At 51.2% G+C, this 17,668-nt stretch overlaps 1 protein-coding gene and 1 long non-coding RNA gene across 3 annotated transcripts in view; one reads left to right on the top strand and one right to left on the bottom strand.

Annotated features, from left to right (window-relative positions):
- Positions 1 to 93: 93 nt before the first annotated feature.
- The window catches only part of LOC127925251 (probable JmjC domain-containing histone demethylation protein 2C), a 138,396-nt gene continuing 120,821 nt past the window's right edge, over positions 94 to 17,668 (bottom strand). Inside the window, 5 exon segments of the mRNA XM_052510127.1 lie at positions 94 to 629; positions 2,945 to 3,121; positions 6,975 to 7,114; positions 10,370 to 10,447; positions 10,450 to 10,494. Coding sequence (XP_052366087.1) covers positions 483 to 629; positions 2,945 to 3,121; positions 6,975 to 7,114; positions 10,370 to 10,447; positions 10,450 to 10,494 — 587 coding nt within the window. The 3' untranslated portion in view covers positions 94 to 482.
- On the top strand, positions 3,135 to 4,401 carry LOC127925254 (uncharacterized). Of its 2 annotated transcripts, none has more exons than XR_008120210.1 (3): positions 3,135 to 3,745; positions 3,789 to 4,023; positions 4,068 to 4,401. It is a non-coding gene; the product is annotated as an uncharacterized LOC127925254 (long non-coding RNA). The 2 variants fall into 2 exon arrangements; XR_008120211.1 differs by having other exon boundaries at positions 3,135 to 3,548; positions 3,593 to 3,745; positions 3,789 to 4,401.

Raw genomic sequence — 17,668 nt, forward strand, 5'->3', positions numbered from 1 at the left:
AAGTCACCATTGACCTCATGGTAAAATCCCTGAGCGGTTTCCTTCTTCTCCAGCAACTGAGTTAGTAAGGACGCCTGTATCTTGGTAGTGACTGGGTTTATTGATACACCACCCAAATCATTTCACCATGCTCCATGATATACAATGTATTTTCCCATCTACCAATAGGTGCCCTTCTTCCTGAGGCAATGGAAAACCTCCATGTTCTTTGTGGTTGAATCTGTGTTTAAAATGATGAAGTATTATGGAGTATTTTGACACAAAATCTCAATTGAATCAATTTTAAATTCAGGCTGTAACAACAAAATGTGGAAAAGTCCAGGGGTGTGAATCATTTCTGAAGGCCCTGTATGTAGAGAACATTAAAAGGGCATTCTGTGATTCAAACAAAAAAGTAGTTAATTTTAAGTCCTAATATGGATGTATCAATGTCACTTTAAAGGGAAACGCATTGAGATGAGAACAGGAGACGACAGGGTTCGTCACAGCAAACCCACCTGTAGTTTATCTTCGTAGTTGGGCTCTTCTCTGGAGGATCTCAGTTCCTGTGTCAGGTGGAAGGAGTGGAATACATGCTCTGGAGACACAAAGTCATTTATCACCTGGACACAACTGTGAAGGTTCTGCACCTGTCAGAGGGGGAGGGGGGAGAGAGAGAAGAGAGAGAGGGGGGAGAGGAGAGAGAAGGGGGAGAGGAGAGAGAAGAGAGAGAGGGGGAGAGGAGAGAGAAGGGGGAGAGGAGAGAGAAGGGGGGAGAGGAGAGAGAAGGGGGGAGAGGAGAGAGAAGGGGAGAGGAGAGAGAAGGGGGAGAGGAGAGAGAAGGGGGGAGAGAGAGAAGAAGGGGGAGAGAGAGAAGGGGGGAGAGAGAGAAGGGGGAGAGGAGAGAGAAGGGGGAGAGAGAGAAGGGGGAGAGGAGAGAGAAGGGGGAGAGGAGAGAGAAGGGGGAGAGGAGAGAGAAGGGGGAGAGGAGAGAGAAGGGGAGAGGAGAGAGAAGGGGGGGAGAGGGGGAGAAAGAAGTGGAGAGAAAGGGGGGAGAGGGGGAGGGGAGAAAGAAGGGAGAGAGGGGGAGGGGAGAGAGAGGGGAGGGCGGGGGAGAGAGAGGGAGGGGAGGGAGGGGGAGAGAAAGAGAAGGGGAGAGAGGATTGAGAACATGTATCACTAGAAGGCAGTGAGTTCCAACAGAACAGAGCAGAGTGGCAGTAGGCTCTCCTCTTATCTGACTAGTTCAATATAACACCTACAAGGCAATCTGGACATCTACTATACTGGTACAGCAGACAACAGAAACAAGATAAGAAGAGGGAGAGAGAGACCGAAAGAGAGGGAAATTGGGTCAGAGAGAGAGAGACGTAAAGACAGAGAGAGAAGTATAACATGAGGCCATCACAAGGTGGGACAGGTGCTAAGGGGATATGTGATCAGGTTTCAGTGGTTGTCAGTCCTGGTCCTGGGGAACCTGTAAGGGGACAGAGACAGCAGAGTCATGTCTACTGTATCTGTGGTTGTCAGTCCTGGGGAACCCAAGGGGACAGAGACAGCAGAGTCATGTCTACTGTATCAGTGGTTGTCAGTCCTGGGGAACCAAGGGGACAGAGACAGCAGAGTCATGTCCTGGGGAGTCCTGGTCCTGGGGAAGGGGACAGAGACAGCAGAGCCATGTCTACTGTATCAGTGGTTGTCAGTCCTGGGGAACCCAAGGGGGACAGAGACAGCAGAGCCATGTCTACTGTATCAGTGGTTGTCAGTCCTGGGGAACCCACAGAGGGACAGAGACAGCAGAGTCATGTCTACTGTATCAGTGGTTGCAGAGTCCTGGTTGGGAACCTAAGGGGACAGAGACAGCAGAGTCATGTCTACTGTATCAGTGGTTGTCAGTCCTGGGGAACCCAAGGGGACAGAGACAGCAGAGTCATGTCTACTGTATCAGTGGTTGTCAGTCCTGGGGAACCCAAGGGGACAGAGACAGCAGAGTCATGTCTACTGTATCAGTGGTTGTCAGTCCTGGGGAACCCAAGGGGACAGAGACAGCAGAGTCATGTCTACTGTATCAGTGGTTGTCAGTCCTGGGGAACCCAAGGGGACAGAGACAGCAGAGTCATGTCTACTGTATCAGTGGTTGTCAGTCCTGGGGAACCCAAGGGGACAGAGACAGCAGAGTCATGTCTACTGTATCAGTGGTTGTCAGTCCTGGTCCTGGGGAACCCAAGGGGACAGAGACAGCAGAGTCATGTCTACTGTATCAGTGGTTGTCAGTCCTGGGAACCCAAGGGGACAGAGACAGCAGAGTCAACCATGTTGTTGTCATGTGTTGTCATGTTGTGTTGTTGTCATGTTGTGTTGTTGCCATGTGTTGCTACCATGTTGTTGTCATGTTGTGTTGTTGCCATGTGTTGTCATGTTGTGTTGTTGTCATGTGTTGTCATGTTGTGTTGTTGTCATGTTGTGTTGTTGCCATGTGTTGCTACCATGTTGTTGTCATGTTGTGTTGTTGCCATGTGTTGCTACCATGTTGTTGTCATGTTGTGTTGTTGCCATGTGTTGCTACCATGTTGTTGTCATGTTGTGTTGTTGCCATGTGTTGCTACCATGTTGTTGTCATGTTGTGTTGTTGCCATGTGTTGCTACCATGTTGTTGTCATGTTGTGTTGTTGCCATGTGTTGTCATGTTGTGTTGTTGCCATGTGTTGTCATGTTGTGTTGTTGCCATGTGTTGCTACCATGTTGTTGTCATGTGTTGTTGCCATGTGTTGTCATGTTGTGTTGTTGTCATGTTGTGTTGTTGCCATGTGTTGTCATGTTGTGTTGTTGTCATGTGTTGCTACCATGTTGTTGTCATGTTGTGTTGTTGTCATGTGTTGTCATGTTGTGTTGTTGTCATGTTGTGTTGTTGCCATGTGTTGCTACCATGTTGTTGTCATGTTCAAACTAAATCTACCAGAGGTACCTGGTGCAGCGCCCCGGCCGGGATGAGGACGGAGTCCCCCAGGAACTGAACCACGGTCAAGCCCTGCACATCATGCTCCTCCCACAGACGCTGACGCAACTTCCTGCTCAGGTACCAGCCCGGCTCTCTGATTGGGTCGTGCTCTGCTGAAATCTCCGCCCCCTGCTCCTTAGCAACCTGCTGACAACACATGAAGAACACACAGCTAAGATTATACACAGAAACTACACAGGAGAGGTTGACTGATGAGCTAATTCAGATGGACGGACAGGCGGACAGACGGACAGGCAAACCTGATGGAGGAGGACATCAGTAGAACAGACAGTAAACACAGATTCAGGACAGGACCAGGTCAGGTTCAGGGCAGGACCAGGTCAGAATCAGGACAGGACCAGGCCAGATTCAGGACCAGGTCAGATTCAGGACAGCACCAGGTCCGATTCAGGACAGCACCAGGTTAGATTAGGACAGGACCAGGTCAGATTCAGGACAGGACCAGGTCAGATTCAGGGCATGGTCAGATTCAGGACAGCACCAAGTCAGATTTAGGACAGCACCAGGTCAGATTCAGGACAGGACCAGGTCAGATTCAGGACAGGACCAGGTCAGATTCAGGACAGGACCAGGTCAGATTCAGGACAGCACCAGGTCAGATTCAGGACAGGACCAGGTCAGATTCAGGACAGCACCAGGTCAGATTCAGGACAGCACCAGGTCAGATTCAGGACAGGACCAGGTCAGATTCAGGACAGCACCAGGTCAGATTAGAACAGGACCAGGTCAGATTCAGGACAGGACCAGGTCAGATTCAGGACAGCATCAGGTTAGATTAGAACAGGACCAGGTCAGATTCAGGACAGCACCAGGTTAGATTAGAACAGGACCAGGTCAGATTCAGGACAGCACCAGGTCCGATTCAGGACAGCACCAGGTTAGATTAGGACAGGACCAGGTCAGATTCAGGACAGGACCAGGTCAGATTCAGGGCATGGTCAGATTCAGGACAGCACCAAGTCAGATTTAGGACAGCACCAGGTCAGATTCAGGACAGGACCAGGTCAGATTCAGGACAGGACCAGGTCAGATTCAGGACAGGACCAGGTCAGATTCAGGACAGCACCAGGTCAGATTCAGGACAGGACCAGGTCAGATTCAGGACAGCACCAGGTCAGATTCAGGACAGCACCAGGTCAGATTCAGGACAGGACCAGGTCAGATTCAGGACAGCACCAGGTCAGATTAGAACAGGACCAGGTCAGATTCAGGACAGGACCAGGTCAGATTCAGGACAGCACCAGGTTAGATTAGAACAGGACCAGGTCAGATTCAGGACAGCACCAGGTTAGATTAGAACAGGACCAGGTCAGATTCAGGACAGCACCAGGTCAGATTCAGGACAGCACCAGGTCAGATTCAGGACAGCACCAGGTCAGATTCAGGACAGGACCAGGTCAGATTCAGGACAGGACCAGATCAGATTCAGGACAGGATCGGGTCAGATTCAGGACAGGACCAGATCAGATTCAGGACAGCATCGGGTCAGATTCAGGACAGCACCAGGTCAGATTCAGGACAGCACCAGGTCAGATTCAGGACATCAGTGACGTTCCTCAGTAAACCAGACAGAGACAAGGCTGCAGGATGAGATACCCACCATCCACAGAACAGTACAACCACAACACACAGTTCAGTAAGCAATAAAGTGTCTCGTCTGTCAGGCTGGGCTGCTGTGTCCCGTAGAAAAACTCCTCCCTCTGAAGGACTAGAGTGGAGAGAGGAGGAGAGAGAGGGAGAGGAGGAGGGTAGGAGAGAGAGGGAGGGGAGGAGAGGGAGGGAGAGGAGGAGGGGAGGAGAGGGAGGGAGAGGAGGAGGGGAGGAGAGAGACGTGATCCTGGGCTGCTGTGTTCCATCGTAAAACAACTCCCTCTGACTAATTGGTTTTATAAGGGCATCCAGGGACGAGAGAGAGGGAGAGGAGGAGAAAGAGAGGGAGAGGAGGAGAAAGAGAGGGAGAGGAGGAGGAGGAGAGGGAGAGGAGGAGGGGAGGAGAGAGAGGAGGAGAGAGAGAGGGAGAGGAGGAGGAGGGGAGGAGAGAGAGAGGGAGAGGAGGAGGGGAGGAGGAGAGAGAGGAGGAGGAGAGAGAGAGGGAGAGGAGGAGGGGAGGAGAGAGAGAGGAGGAGGAGAGAGAGAGGGGAGGGGAGGAGAGGAGAGTGGAGGAGGAGAGAGGAGGAGGAGGAGAGGAGAGAGGAGGAGGAGAGAGAGAGAGGAGGAGGAGAGGAGAGAGACGTGATGCTGGGCTGCTGTGTCCCATAGTAAAACAACTCCCTCAGACTGATGGGTTTTATCAGGGCATCTAGAGAGGAGGAGAGGGAGAGGAGGAGTGGAGGAGAGAGAGGAAAAGAGAGAGGGAGAGAGAACCAGAGAGAGAGAGACGTGATGCTTGTCATTCAGGCCAAATAGTTCACACCAGAGAATTTTCAGGTGCATTTTGGCAAACTCCAAGGGGGCTGTCATGTGCCTTTTCCTGAAGAGTGGCTTCCGTCTGGCCACTCTACCATAAAGGCCTGATTGGTGGAGTACTGCAGAGATGGTTGTCCTTCTGGAAGGTTCTCCCATTTCCACAGAGGATCTCTGGAGCTCTGTCAGAGGGACCATCGGGTTCTTGGTCACCTCCCTGACCAAGGCCCTTCTCCCCCGATTGCTCAGTTTGGCCGGGCAGCCAGCTCTAGGAAGAGTCTTGGTGGTTCTTGGGGACCTTCAATGCTGCAGAAATGTTTTGGTACCCTTCCCCAGATCTGTGCCTCGACACAATCCTGTCTCGGAGCTCTACGGACAATTCCTTCCACCTCATGGCTTGGTTTTTGCTCTGACATGCATTGTGGGACTTTTTATAGACAGGTGTGTGCCTTTCCAAATCATGTCCAATCAATTGAATTTATCAGAGGTGGATTCCAATCAAGTTGTAGAAACATCTCAAGGTTGATCAATGGAAACAGGATGCACCTGAACTTAATTTCAAGTCTCATAGCAAAGGGTCTGAATGTTATGTAGATGGGATATTTCTGTTAGATTTGTCATTGAGGGGTGATGTGTGTGGACTGACGAGGAAAAGGATTCATTTGGTCTGTTTTGTAGTGGGCCTGTGGCATGGAGGGATGTGGGGAACGTCAAGGGGTCTGAATACTTTCTGAATGCTCTGTATTTATGTTTATTTATTTTCCCTTTGTACTTTAACTATTTGCACATCGTTACAACACTGTATATAGACATAATATGACATTAGAAATGTCTTTATTCTTTTGGAACTTCTGTGAGTGTAATGTTTACTGTTCATTTCACTTTTGTTGATTATTTATTTTACTTGCTTTGGCAATGTTATCATATGTTTCCCATGACAATAAAACCACTTGAATATATATGTGAGTGTGACAGACAGCCAGAGAGCCAGCCAGACAGAGAGCCAGACTGAGAGACAGCCAGAGGGCCAGACAGCCAGCGAGACAGAGAGCCAGCCAGAGAGCCAGGCAGCCAACCAGAGAGACAGAGAGCCAGCCAGAGGGCCAGACAGACAGAGAGCCAGCCAAAGGGCCAGACAGACAGAGAGCCAGACAGGCAGAGGGCCGGCCAGACAGAGACAGCCAGCCAGAGAGCCAGCCAGAGAGACAGAGAGCCAGACAGAGGGAGAGACAGAGAGCCAGACAGAGGGCCAGACAGAGAGCCAGCCAGAGGGCCAGACAGAGAGACAGAGAGCCAGCCAGAGGGCCAGACAGAGAGACAGAGAGCCAGCCAGAGGGCCAGACAGAGAGACAGAGAGCCAGCCAGAGGGCCAGACAGACAGAGAGCCAGCCAGAGGGCCAGACAGAGAGACTGCCAGACAGACAGAGAGCCAGCCAGAGGGCCAGACAGACCGAGAGCCAGCCAGAGGGCCAGACAGACAGAGAGCCAGCCAGAGGGCCAGACAGACAGAGAGCCAGACAGAGAGCCAGCCAGAGGGCCAGACAGACAGAGAACATATTAAAGTGAGAATAACCTTGTGCAGAAAGTCTTTAATTTTCTCTACATCTTTGCTAATGTAGATGTGCCACAAGGCTCCAGGCGTCTCGCTGGAATCCTTTAATCTCTTCTTCACGCTGTCGTCCAAGTCTTCCTCCTCCAGTCTCTTCAACACTCCTGCAACACAAACACAGTGGGAGTTCAAACACCACACATCTCAGAGTCTGCTGTACATTGACAACACAGAGAGGCGGGGCTCGCTGACACAAGCATCAACATCCCTTTAAAAATGAATAGTGATGAGAGAGACACTGAGCACAGAGGGTGTCTGTCTAATGAATAGTGATGAGGAGAGAGAGAGAGAGAGAGAGAGAGAGGGAGAGAGAGAGAGAATGTGTCTAATGAATAGTGATGAGAGAGAGACTGAGCACAGAGGGTGTCTGTCTAATGAATAGTGATGAGGAGAGAGAGAGACACTGAGCACAGAGGGTGTCTGTCTAATGAATAGTGATGAGGAGAGAGAGAGAGAGAGAGAGAGAGAGAGAGAGAGAGAATGTGTCTAATGAATAGTGATGAGAGAGAGACTGAGCACAGAGGGTGTCTGTCTAATGAATAGTGATGAGGAGAGAGAGAGAGAGAGAGAGAGAGAGAGAGAATGTGTCTGTAATGAATAGTGATGAGAGAGAGACTGAGCACAGAGGGTGTCTGCCTGTAATGAATAGTGATGAGGAGAGAGAGAGAGAGTCCCAGGTACAGGACAGGACCAGAAATAGAGAGTCCCAGGACAGGACAGGACCAGAGAGAGAGAGTCCCAGGACAGGACCAGAAAGAGAGAGTCCCAGGACAGGACAGGACCAGAGAGAGAGAGTCCCAGGTACAGGACAGGACCAGAGAGAGAGAGTCCCAGGACAGGACAGGACCAGAGAGAGAGAGTCCCAGGACAGGACAGGACCAGAGAGAGAGAGTCCCAGGACAGGACCAGAGAGAGAGAATCCCAGGACAGGACCAGAGAGAGAGAGTCCCTGGTACAGGACAGGACCAGAGAGAGAGAGTCCCAGGACAGGACAGGACCAGAGAGAGAGAGTCCCAGGACAGGACAGGACCAGAGAGAGAGAGTCCCAGGACAGGACAGAACCAGAGAGAGAGAGTCCCAGGACAGGACCAGAGAGAGAGAGTCCCAGGACAGGACCAGAGAGAGAGAGTCCCTGGTACAGGACAGGACCAGAGAGAGAGAGTCCCAGGACAGGACAGGACCAGAGAGAGAGAGTCCCAGGACAGGACAGGACCAGAGAGAGAGAGTCCCAGGACAGGACCAGAAAGAGAGAGTCCCAGGACAGGACAGGACCAGAGAGAGAGAGTCCCAGGTACAGGTCAGGACCAGAGAGAGAGAGTCCCAGGACAGGACCAGAGAGAGAGAGTCCCTGGTACAGGACAGGACCAGAGAGAGAGTCCCAGGACAGGACAGGACCAGAGAGAGAGAGTCCCAGGGACAGGACCAGAGAGAGAGAGTCCCTGGTTACAGGATTGACCAGAGAGAGCACAGCCCAGTGTTGGTTACAGGACCAGAGAGAGCACAGCCCAGTGTTGGACATCCATTGAGTTATCTATTGAGTCCCAGGACAGGACAGGACCAGTGTTGAGAGAGTCCCTATTGACAGGACCAGAGAGCAGAGAGTGTTGGTTATCTATTGACTACATAGAGCACAGCCCAGTGTTGGTTATCTATTGACTATATAGAGCACAGCCCAGTGTTGGTTATCTATTGACTATATAGAGCACAGCCCAGTGTTGGTTATCTATTGACTACATAGAGCACAGCCCAGTGTTGGTTATCTATTGGTTATCTATTGACTATATAGAGCACAGCCCAGTGTTGGTTATCTATTGACTACATAGAGCACAGCCCAGTGTTGGTTATCTATTGGTTATCTATTGACTATATAGAGCACAGCCCAGTGTTGGTTATCTATTGACTACATAGAGCACAGCCCAGTGTTGGTTATCTATTGACTATATAGAGCACAGCCCAGTGTTGGTTATCTATTGACTACATAGAGCACAGCCCAGTGTTGGTTATCTATTGGTTATCTATTGACTATATAGAGCACAGCCCAGTGTTGGTTATCTATTGACTACATAGAGCACAGCCCAGTGTTGGTTATCTATTGACTACATAGAGCACAGCCCAGTGTTGGTTATCTATTGACTACATAGAGCACAGCCCAGTGTTGGTTATCTATTGACTACATAGAGCACAGCCCAGTGTTGGTTATCTATTGACTACATAGAGCACAGCCCAGTGTTGGTTATCTATTGACTACATAGAGCACAGCCCAGTGTTGGTTATCTATTGACTATATAGAGCACAGCCCAGTGTTGGTTATCTATTGACTACATAGAGCACAGCCCAGTGTTGGTTATCTATTGACTATATAGAGCACAGCCCAGTGTTGGTTATCTATTGACTACATAGAGCACAGCCCAGTGTTGGTTATCTATTGACTATATAGAGCACAGCCCAGTGTTGGTTATCTATTGACTATATAGAGCACAGCCCAGTGTTGGTTATCTATTGACTATATAGAGCACAGCCCAGTGTTGGTTATCTATTGACTACATAGAGCACAGCCCAGTGTTGGTTATCTATTGACTACATAGAGCACAGCCCAGTGTTGGTTATCTATTGACTACCTAGAGCACAGCCCAGTGTTGGTTATCTATTGACTACAGGGAGAGAGCACAGCCCAGTGTTGGTTATCTATTGACTCTATCAGAGCACAGCCCAGTGTTGGTTATCTATTTTAATTAGAGCACAGCCCAGTGTTGCTTATCTATTGACTACATAGAGCACAGCCCAGTGTTGGTTATCTATTGACAGTGACCTAGAGCACAGCCCAGTGTTGAGGCCTGTTCTATTGACAGTGACCTAGAGCACAGCCCAGTGTTGGTTATCTATTGACTACATAGAGCACAGCCCAGTGTTGGTTATCTATGAGATTGACAGTGACACAGCCCAGTTGTTGACTAGTGACCATAGAGCACAGCCCAGTGTTGGTTATCTATTGACTACATAGAGCACAGCCCAGTGTTGGTTATCTGACAGAGACCTGTTCATTAGAGTGACCAGCCCCAGTGTTGGTTATCTATTGACTACATAGAGCACAGCCCAGTGTTGGTTATCTATTGACTACATAGAGCACAGCCCAGTGTTGGTTATCTATTGACTACATAGAGCACAGCCCAGTGTTGGTTATCTATTGACTACATAGAGCACAGCCCAGTGTTGGTTATCTATTGACTGACCTAGAGCACAGCCCAGTGTTGGTTATCTATTGACTACATAGAGCACAGCCCAGTGTTGGTTATCTATTGACTACATAGAGCACAGCCCAGTGACCTGAGACCAGAGCCTGTTCATTGACAGTGACCTACCTGTTCTTGACAGTGACCTCCGCCCCCTTGGCCAGTGACCTACGTACACCAGGACAGAGACGATGTCAGAGACCTCCTGTGAAGGTTAGCTGTCCCAAAGTCCTGCTCCTGAGACGCTGCCACTCCTACAGGAGAGAGGAGGAAGCTTCAGCAGGTTGTTGATGTGTATTCAGTGCTTCCGGAGATAATCTGACCTCTATCAGTAGACATTGAACTCAGAATAAACTATGTCTTTGTTTCATTTTAATTCCAGCATTCATGTTCCATTTCTGCTTTGTTAGGTTTCAATGAAACACATATTGATGGTGTAGCATTGACAGTGACCTGAGGCCTGAGACCTGAGGCCTGAGGCCTGTTCATTGACAGTGACCTGAGGTCTGTTCATTGACAGTGACCTGAGGCCTGTTCATTGACAGTGACCTGAGAATTGACAGTGACCTGAGGCCCGTTCATTGACAGTGACCTGAGGCCTGTTCATTGACAGTGACCTGAGGCCCGTTCATTGACAGTGACCTGAGACCTGAGGCCTGTTCATTGACAGTGACCTGAGACCTGTTCATTGACAGTGACCTGAGGCCTGAGGCCTGTTAATTGACAGTGACCTGAGGCCTGTTCATTGACAGTGACCTGAGGCCTGTTCATTGACAGTGACCTGAGGCCTGTTCATTGACAGTGACCTGAGGCCCGTTCATTGACAGTGACCTGAGACCTGAGGCCTGTTCATTGACAGTGACCTGAGGCCTGTTCATTGACAGTGACCTGAGGCCTGTTAATTGACAGTGACCTGAGGCCTGTTCATTGACAGTGACCTGAGACCTGTTCATTGACAGTGACCTGAGACCCGTTCATTGACAGTGACCTGAGACCTGTTCATTGACAGTGACCTGAGACCTGAGGCCTGTTCATTGACAGTGACCTGAGGCCTGAGGCCCGTTCACTGACAGTGACCTGAGACCTGAGGCCTGTTCATTGACAGTGACCTGAGACCTGTTCATTGACAGTGACCTGAGGCCCGTTCATTGACAGTGACCTGAGACCTGTTCATTGACAGTGACCTGAGACCTGAGACCTGTTCATTGACAGTGACCTGAGGCCTGTTCATTGACAGTGACCTGAGGCCTGAGGCCTGTTCATTGACAGTGACCTGAGACCTGTTCATTGACAGTGACCTGAGGCCTGAGGCCCGTTCATTGACAGTGACCTGAGACCTGTTCATTGACAGTGACCTGAGACCTGTTCATTGACAGTGACCTGAGACCTGTTCATTGACAGTGACCTGAGGCCTGAGGCCTGTTCATTGACAGTGACCTGAGGCCTGTTCATTGACAGTGACCTGAGACCTGTTCACTGACAGTGACCTGAGGCCTGAGGCCTGTTCATTGACAGTGACCTGAGACCAGTTCACTGACAGTGACCTGAGGCCTGAGGCCTGTTCATTGACAGTGACCTGAGGCCTGAGGCCTGTTCATTGACAGTGACCTGAGACCTGTTCATTGACAGTGACCTGAGGCCCGTTCATTGACAGTGACCTGAGACCTGTTCATTGACAGTGACCTGAGACCTGTTCATTGACAGTGACCTGAGGCCTGTTCATTGACAGTGACCTGAGACCTGTTCACTGATAGTGACCTGAGGCCTGTTAATTGACAGTGACCTGAGACCTGTTCAAGGATAGTGACCTGAGGCCTGTTCATTGACAGTGACCTGAGGCCTGTTCATTGACAGTGACCTGAGGCCCGTTCATTGACAGTGACCTGAGGCCTGTTCATTGACAGTGACCTGAGGCCTGTTCCTTTACAATGACCTGAGGCCTGAGGCCCGTTCATTGATAGTGACCTGAGGCCTGTTCATTGACAGTGACCTGAGGCCTGTTCATTGACAGTGACCTGAGGCCTGTTCATTGACAGTGACCTGAGGCCTGTTCATTGACAGTGACCTGAGGCCCGTTCATTGACAGTGACCTGAGGCCTGTTCATTGACAGTGACCTGAGGCCTGTTCACTGACAGTGACCTGAGGCCTGAGGCCTGTTCACTGACAGTGACCTGAGGCCCGTTCATTGACAGTGACCTGAGGCCCGTTCATTGACAGTGACCTGAGGCCCGTTCATTGACAGTGACCTGAGGCCCGTTCATTGACAGTGACCTGAGGCCCGTTCATTGACAGTGACCTGAGGCCGTTCATTGACAGTGACCGTTCATTGAGGCCTGAGGCCCGTTCATTGACAGTGACCTGAGGCCCGTTCATTGACAGTGACCTGAGGCCCGTTCATTGACAGTGACCTGAGGCCCGTTCATTGACAGTGACCTGAGGCCCGTTCATTGACAGTGACCTGAGGCCCGTTCATTGACAGTGACCTGAGGCCTGTTCATTTACAATGACCTGAAGCCTGAGGCCCGTTCATTTACAATGACCTGAAGCCTGAGGCCTGTTCATTGACAGTGACCTGAGGCCCGTTCATTGACAGTGACCTGAGGCCTGTTCATTGACAGTGACCTGAGGACTGTTCATTGACAGTGACCTGAGGCCTGTTCATTGACAGTGACCTGAGGCCCGTTCATTGACAGTGACCTGAGGCCTGTTCATTGACAGTGACCTGAGGCCTGTTCATTGACAGTGACCTGATGCCTGTTCATTGACAGTGACCTGAGGCCTGTTCATTGACAGTGACCTGAGGCCCGTTCATTGACAGTGACCTGAGGCCGGTTCACTGACAGTGACCTGAGGCCCGTTCATTGACAGTGACCTGAGGCCTGAGGCCCGTTCATTGACAGTGACCTGAGGCCTGTTCATTGACAGTGACCTGTTCACTGATAGTGACCTGAGGCCTGTTCATTGACAGTGACCTGAGGCCGGTTCACTGACAGTGACCTGAGGCCCGTTCATTGACAGTGACCTGAGGCCCGTTCATTGACAGTGACCTGAGGCCGGTTCACTGACAGTGACCTGAGGCCCGTTCATTGACAGTGACCTGAAGCCTGAGGCCCGTTCATTTACAATGACCTGAAGCCTGAGGCCTGTTCATTGACAGTGACCTGAGGCCCGTTCATTGACAGTGACCTGAGGCCTGTTCATTGACAGTGACCTGAGGCCTGTTCATTGACAGTGACCTGAGGCCCGTTCATTGACAGTGACCTGAGGCCCGTTCATTGACAGTGACCTGAGGCCTGTTCATTGACAGTGACCTGAGGCCTGTTCATTGACAGTGACCTGAGGCCTGTTCATTGACAGTGACCTGAGGCCTGTTCATTGACAGTGACCTGAGGCCTGTTCATTGACAGTGACCTGAGGCCTGTTCATTGACAGTGACCTGAGGCCTGTTCATTGACAGTGACCTGAGACCTGTTCATTTACAATGACCTGAGGCCTGAGGCCCGTTCATTTACAGTGACCTGAGGCCCGTTCATTGACAGTGACCTGAGGCCTGTTCATTGACAGTGACCTGAGGCCCGTTCATTGACAGTGAACTGAGGCCCGTTCATTGACAGTGAACTGAGGCCCGTTCATTGACAGTGAACTGAGGCCCGTTCATTGACAGTGACCTGAGGCCCGTTCATTGACAGTGACCTGAGGCCCGTTCACTGACAGTGACCTGAGGCCCGTTCATTGACAGTGACCTGAGGCCTGTTCATTGACAGTGACCTGAGGCCCGTTCATTGACAGTGACCTGAGGCCCGTTCATTGACAGTGAACTGAGGCTCGTTCATTGACAGTGACCTGAGGCCTGTTCATTGACAGTGACCTGAGACCTGAGGCCTGTTCATTGACAGTGACCTGAGGCCTGTTCATTGACAGTGACCTGAGGCCTGTTCATTGACAGTGACCTGAGGCCTGTTCATTGACAGTGACCTGAGGCCTGTTCATTGACAGTGACCTGAGGCCTGAGGCCTGTTCATTGACAGTGACCTGAGGCCTGTTCATTGACAGTGACCTGAGGCCTGTTCATTGACAGTGACCTGAGGCCCGTTCATTGACAGTGACCTGAGGCCCGTTCATTGACAGTGACCTGAGGCCCGTTCATAGTGACCTGAGGCCGGTTCATTGACAGTGACCTGAGGCCGGTTCATTGACAGTGACCTGAGGCCTGTTCATTGACAGTGACCTGAGGCCTGTTCATTGACAGTGACCTGAGGCCTGTTCATTGACAGTGACCTGAGGCCCGTTCATTGACAGTGACCTGAGGCCCGTTCATTGACAGTGACCTGAGGCCGGTTCATAGTGACCTGAGGCCGGTTCATTGACAGTGACCTGAGGCCGGTTCATTGACAGTGACCTGAGGCCTGTTCATTGACAGTGACCTGAGGCCTGTTCATTGACAGTGACCTGAGGCCCGTTCATTGACAGTGACCTGAGGCCTGTTCATTGACAGTGACCTGAGGCCTGTTCATTGACAGTGACCTGAGGCCCGTTCATTGACAGTGACCTGAGGCCCGTTCATTGACAGTGACCTGTTCATTGACAGTGACCTGAGGCCTGTTCATTGACAGTGACCTGAGGCCGGTTCATTGACAGTGACCTGAGGCCTGTTCATTGACAGTGACCTGAGGCCTGTTCATTGACAGTAACCTGAGGCCCGTTCATTGACAGTGACCTGAGGCCCTGTTCATTGACAGTGACCTGAGGCCTGTTCATTGACAGTGACCTGAGGCCTGTTCATTGACAGTGACCTGAGGCCTGTTCATTGACAGTGACCTGAGGCCTGTTCATTGACAGTGACCTGAGGCCTGTTCATTGACAGTGACCTGAGGCCCGTTCATTGACAGTGACCTGAGGCCCGTTCATTGACAGTGACCTGAGGCCTGTTACTTTACAATGACCTGAGGCCTGAGGCCCGTTCATTGATAGTGACCTGAGGCCTGTTCATTGACAGTGACCTGAGGCCTGTTCATTGACAGTGACCTGAGGCCTGTTCATTGACAGTGACCTGAGGCCTGTTCATTGACAGTGACCTGAGGCCCGTTCATTGACAGTGACCTGAGGCCTGTTCATTGACAGTGACCTGAGGCCTGTTCATTGACAGTGACCTGAGGCCTGTTCACTGACAGTGACCTGAGGCCTGTTCACTGACAGTGACCTGAGGCCCGTTCATTGACAGTGACCTGAGGCCCGTTCATTGACAGTGACCTGAGGCCCGTTCATTGACAGTGACCTGAGGCCCGTTCATTGACAGTGACCTGAGGCCCGTTCATTGACAGTGACCTGAGGCCTGAGGCCCGTTCATTGACAGTGACCTGAGGCCCGTTCATTGACAGTGACCTGAGGCCTGAGGCCCGTTCATTGACAGTGACCTGAGGCCCGTTCATTGACAGTGACCTGAGGCCCGTTCATTGACAGTGACCTGAGGCCCGTTCATTGACAGTGACCTGAGGCCTGTTCATTTACAATGACCTGAAGCCTGAGGCCCGTTCATTTACAATGACCTGAAGCCTGAGGCCTGTTCATTGACAGTGACCTGAGGCCCGTTCATTGACAGTGACCTGAGGCCTGTTCATTGACAGTGACCTGAGGACTGTTCATTGACAGTGACCTGAGGCCTGTTCATTGACAGTGACCTGAGGCCCATTCATTGACAGTGACCTGAGGCCTGTTCATTGACAGTGACCTGAGGCCTGTTCATTGACAGTGACCTGATGCCTGTTCATTGACAGTGACCTGAGGCCTGTTCATTGACAGTGACCTGAGGCCCGTTCATTGACAGTGACCTGAGGCCGGTTCACTGACAGTGACCTGAGGCCCGTTCATTGACAGTGACCTGAGGCCTGAGGCCCGTTCATTGACAGTGACCTGAGGCCTGTTCATTGACAGTGACCTGTTCACTGATAGTGACCTGAGGCCTGTTCATTGACAGTGACCTGAGGCCGGTTCACTGACAGTGACCTGAGGCCCGTTCATTGACAGTGACCTGAGGCCCGTTCATTGACAGTGACCTGAGGCCGGTTCACTGACAGTGACCTGAGGCCCGTTCATTGACAGTGACCTGAAGCCTGAGGCCCGTTTATTTACAATGACCTGAAGCCTGAGGCCTGTTCATTGACAGTGACCTGAGGCCCGTTCATTGACAGTGACCTGAGGCCTGTTCATTGACAGTGACCTGAGGCCTGTTCATTGACAGTGACCTGAGGCCCGTTCATTGACAGTGACCTGAGGCCCGTTCATTGACAGTGACCTGAGGCCTGTTCATTGACAGTGACCTGAGGCCTGTTCATTGACAGTGACCTGAGGCCTGTTCATTGACAGTGACCTGAGGCCTGTTCATTGACAGTGACCTGAGGCCTGTTCATTTACAGTGACCTGAGGCCTGTTCATTGACAGTGACCTGAGGCCTGTTCATTGACAGTGACCTGAGACCTGTTCATTTACAATGACCTGAGGCCTGAGGCCCGTTCATTTACAGTGACCTGAGGCCCGTTCATTGACAGTGACCTGAGGCCTGTTCATTGACAGTGACCTGAGGCCCGTTCATTGACAGTGAACTGAGGCCCGTTCATTGACAGTGAACTGAGGCCCGTTCATTGACAGTGAACTGAGGCCCGTTCATTGACAGTGACCTGAGGCCCGTTCATTGACAGTGACCTGAGGCCCGTTCACTGACAGTGACCTGAGGCCCGTTCATTGACAGTGACCTGAGGCCCGTTCATTGACAGTGACCTGAGGCCAGTGACCTGAGGCCCGTTCATTGACAGTGAACTGAGGCTCGTTCATTGACAGTGACCTGAGGCCTGTTCATTGACAGTGACCTGAGACCTGAGGCCTGTTCATTGACAGTGACCTGAGGCCTGTTCATTGACAGTGACCTGAGGCCTGTTCATTGACAGTGACCTGAGGCCTGTTCATTGACAGTGACCTGAGGCCTGTTCATTGACAGTGACCTGAGGCCTGTTCATTGACAGTGACCTGAGGCCTGAGGCCTGTTCATTGACAGTGACCTGAGACCTGTTCATTGACAGTGACCTGAGGCCTGTTCATTGACAGTGACCTGAGGCCTGTTCATTGACAGTGACCTGAGACCTGTTCATTGACAGTGACCTGAGACCTGTTCATTGACAGTGACCTGAGGCCTGTTCATTGACAGTGACCTGAGGCCTGTTCATTGACAGTGACCTGAGGCCTGTTCATTGACAGTGACCTGAGACCTGTTCATTGACAGTGACCTGAGACCTGTTCCAGTGAGAGCCTGTTCATTGACAGTGACCTGAGACCTGTTCATTGACAGGACCGTTCATTGACAGTGACCTGAGACCTGTTCATTGACAGTGACCTGAGGCCCGTTCATTGACAGTGACCTGTTCATTGACAGTGAC

The sequence above is a fragment of the Oncorhynchus keta genome, unplaced genomic scaffold, assembly GCF_023373465.1.
Source record: "Oncorhynchus keta strain PuntledgeMale-10-30-2019 unplaced genomic scaffold, Oket_V2 Un_contig_5384_pilon_pilon, whole genome shotgun sequence".
Classification (NCBI taxonomy): domain Eukaryota; kingdom Metazoa; phylum Chordata; class Actinopteri; order Salmoniformes; family Salmonidae; genus Oncorhynchus; species Oncorhynchus keta.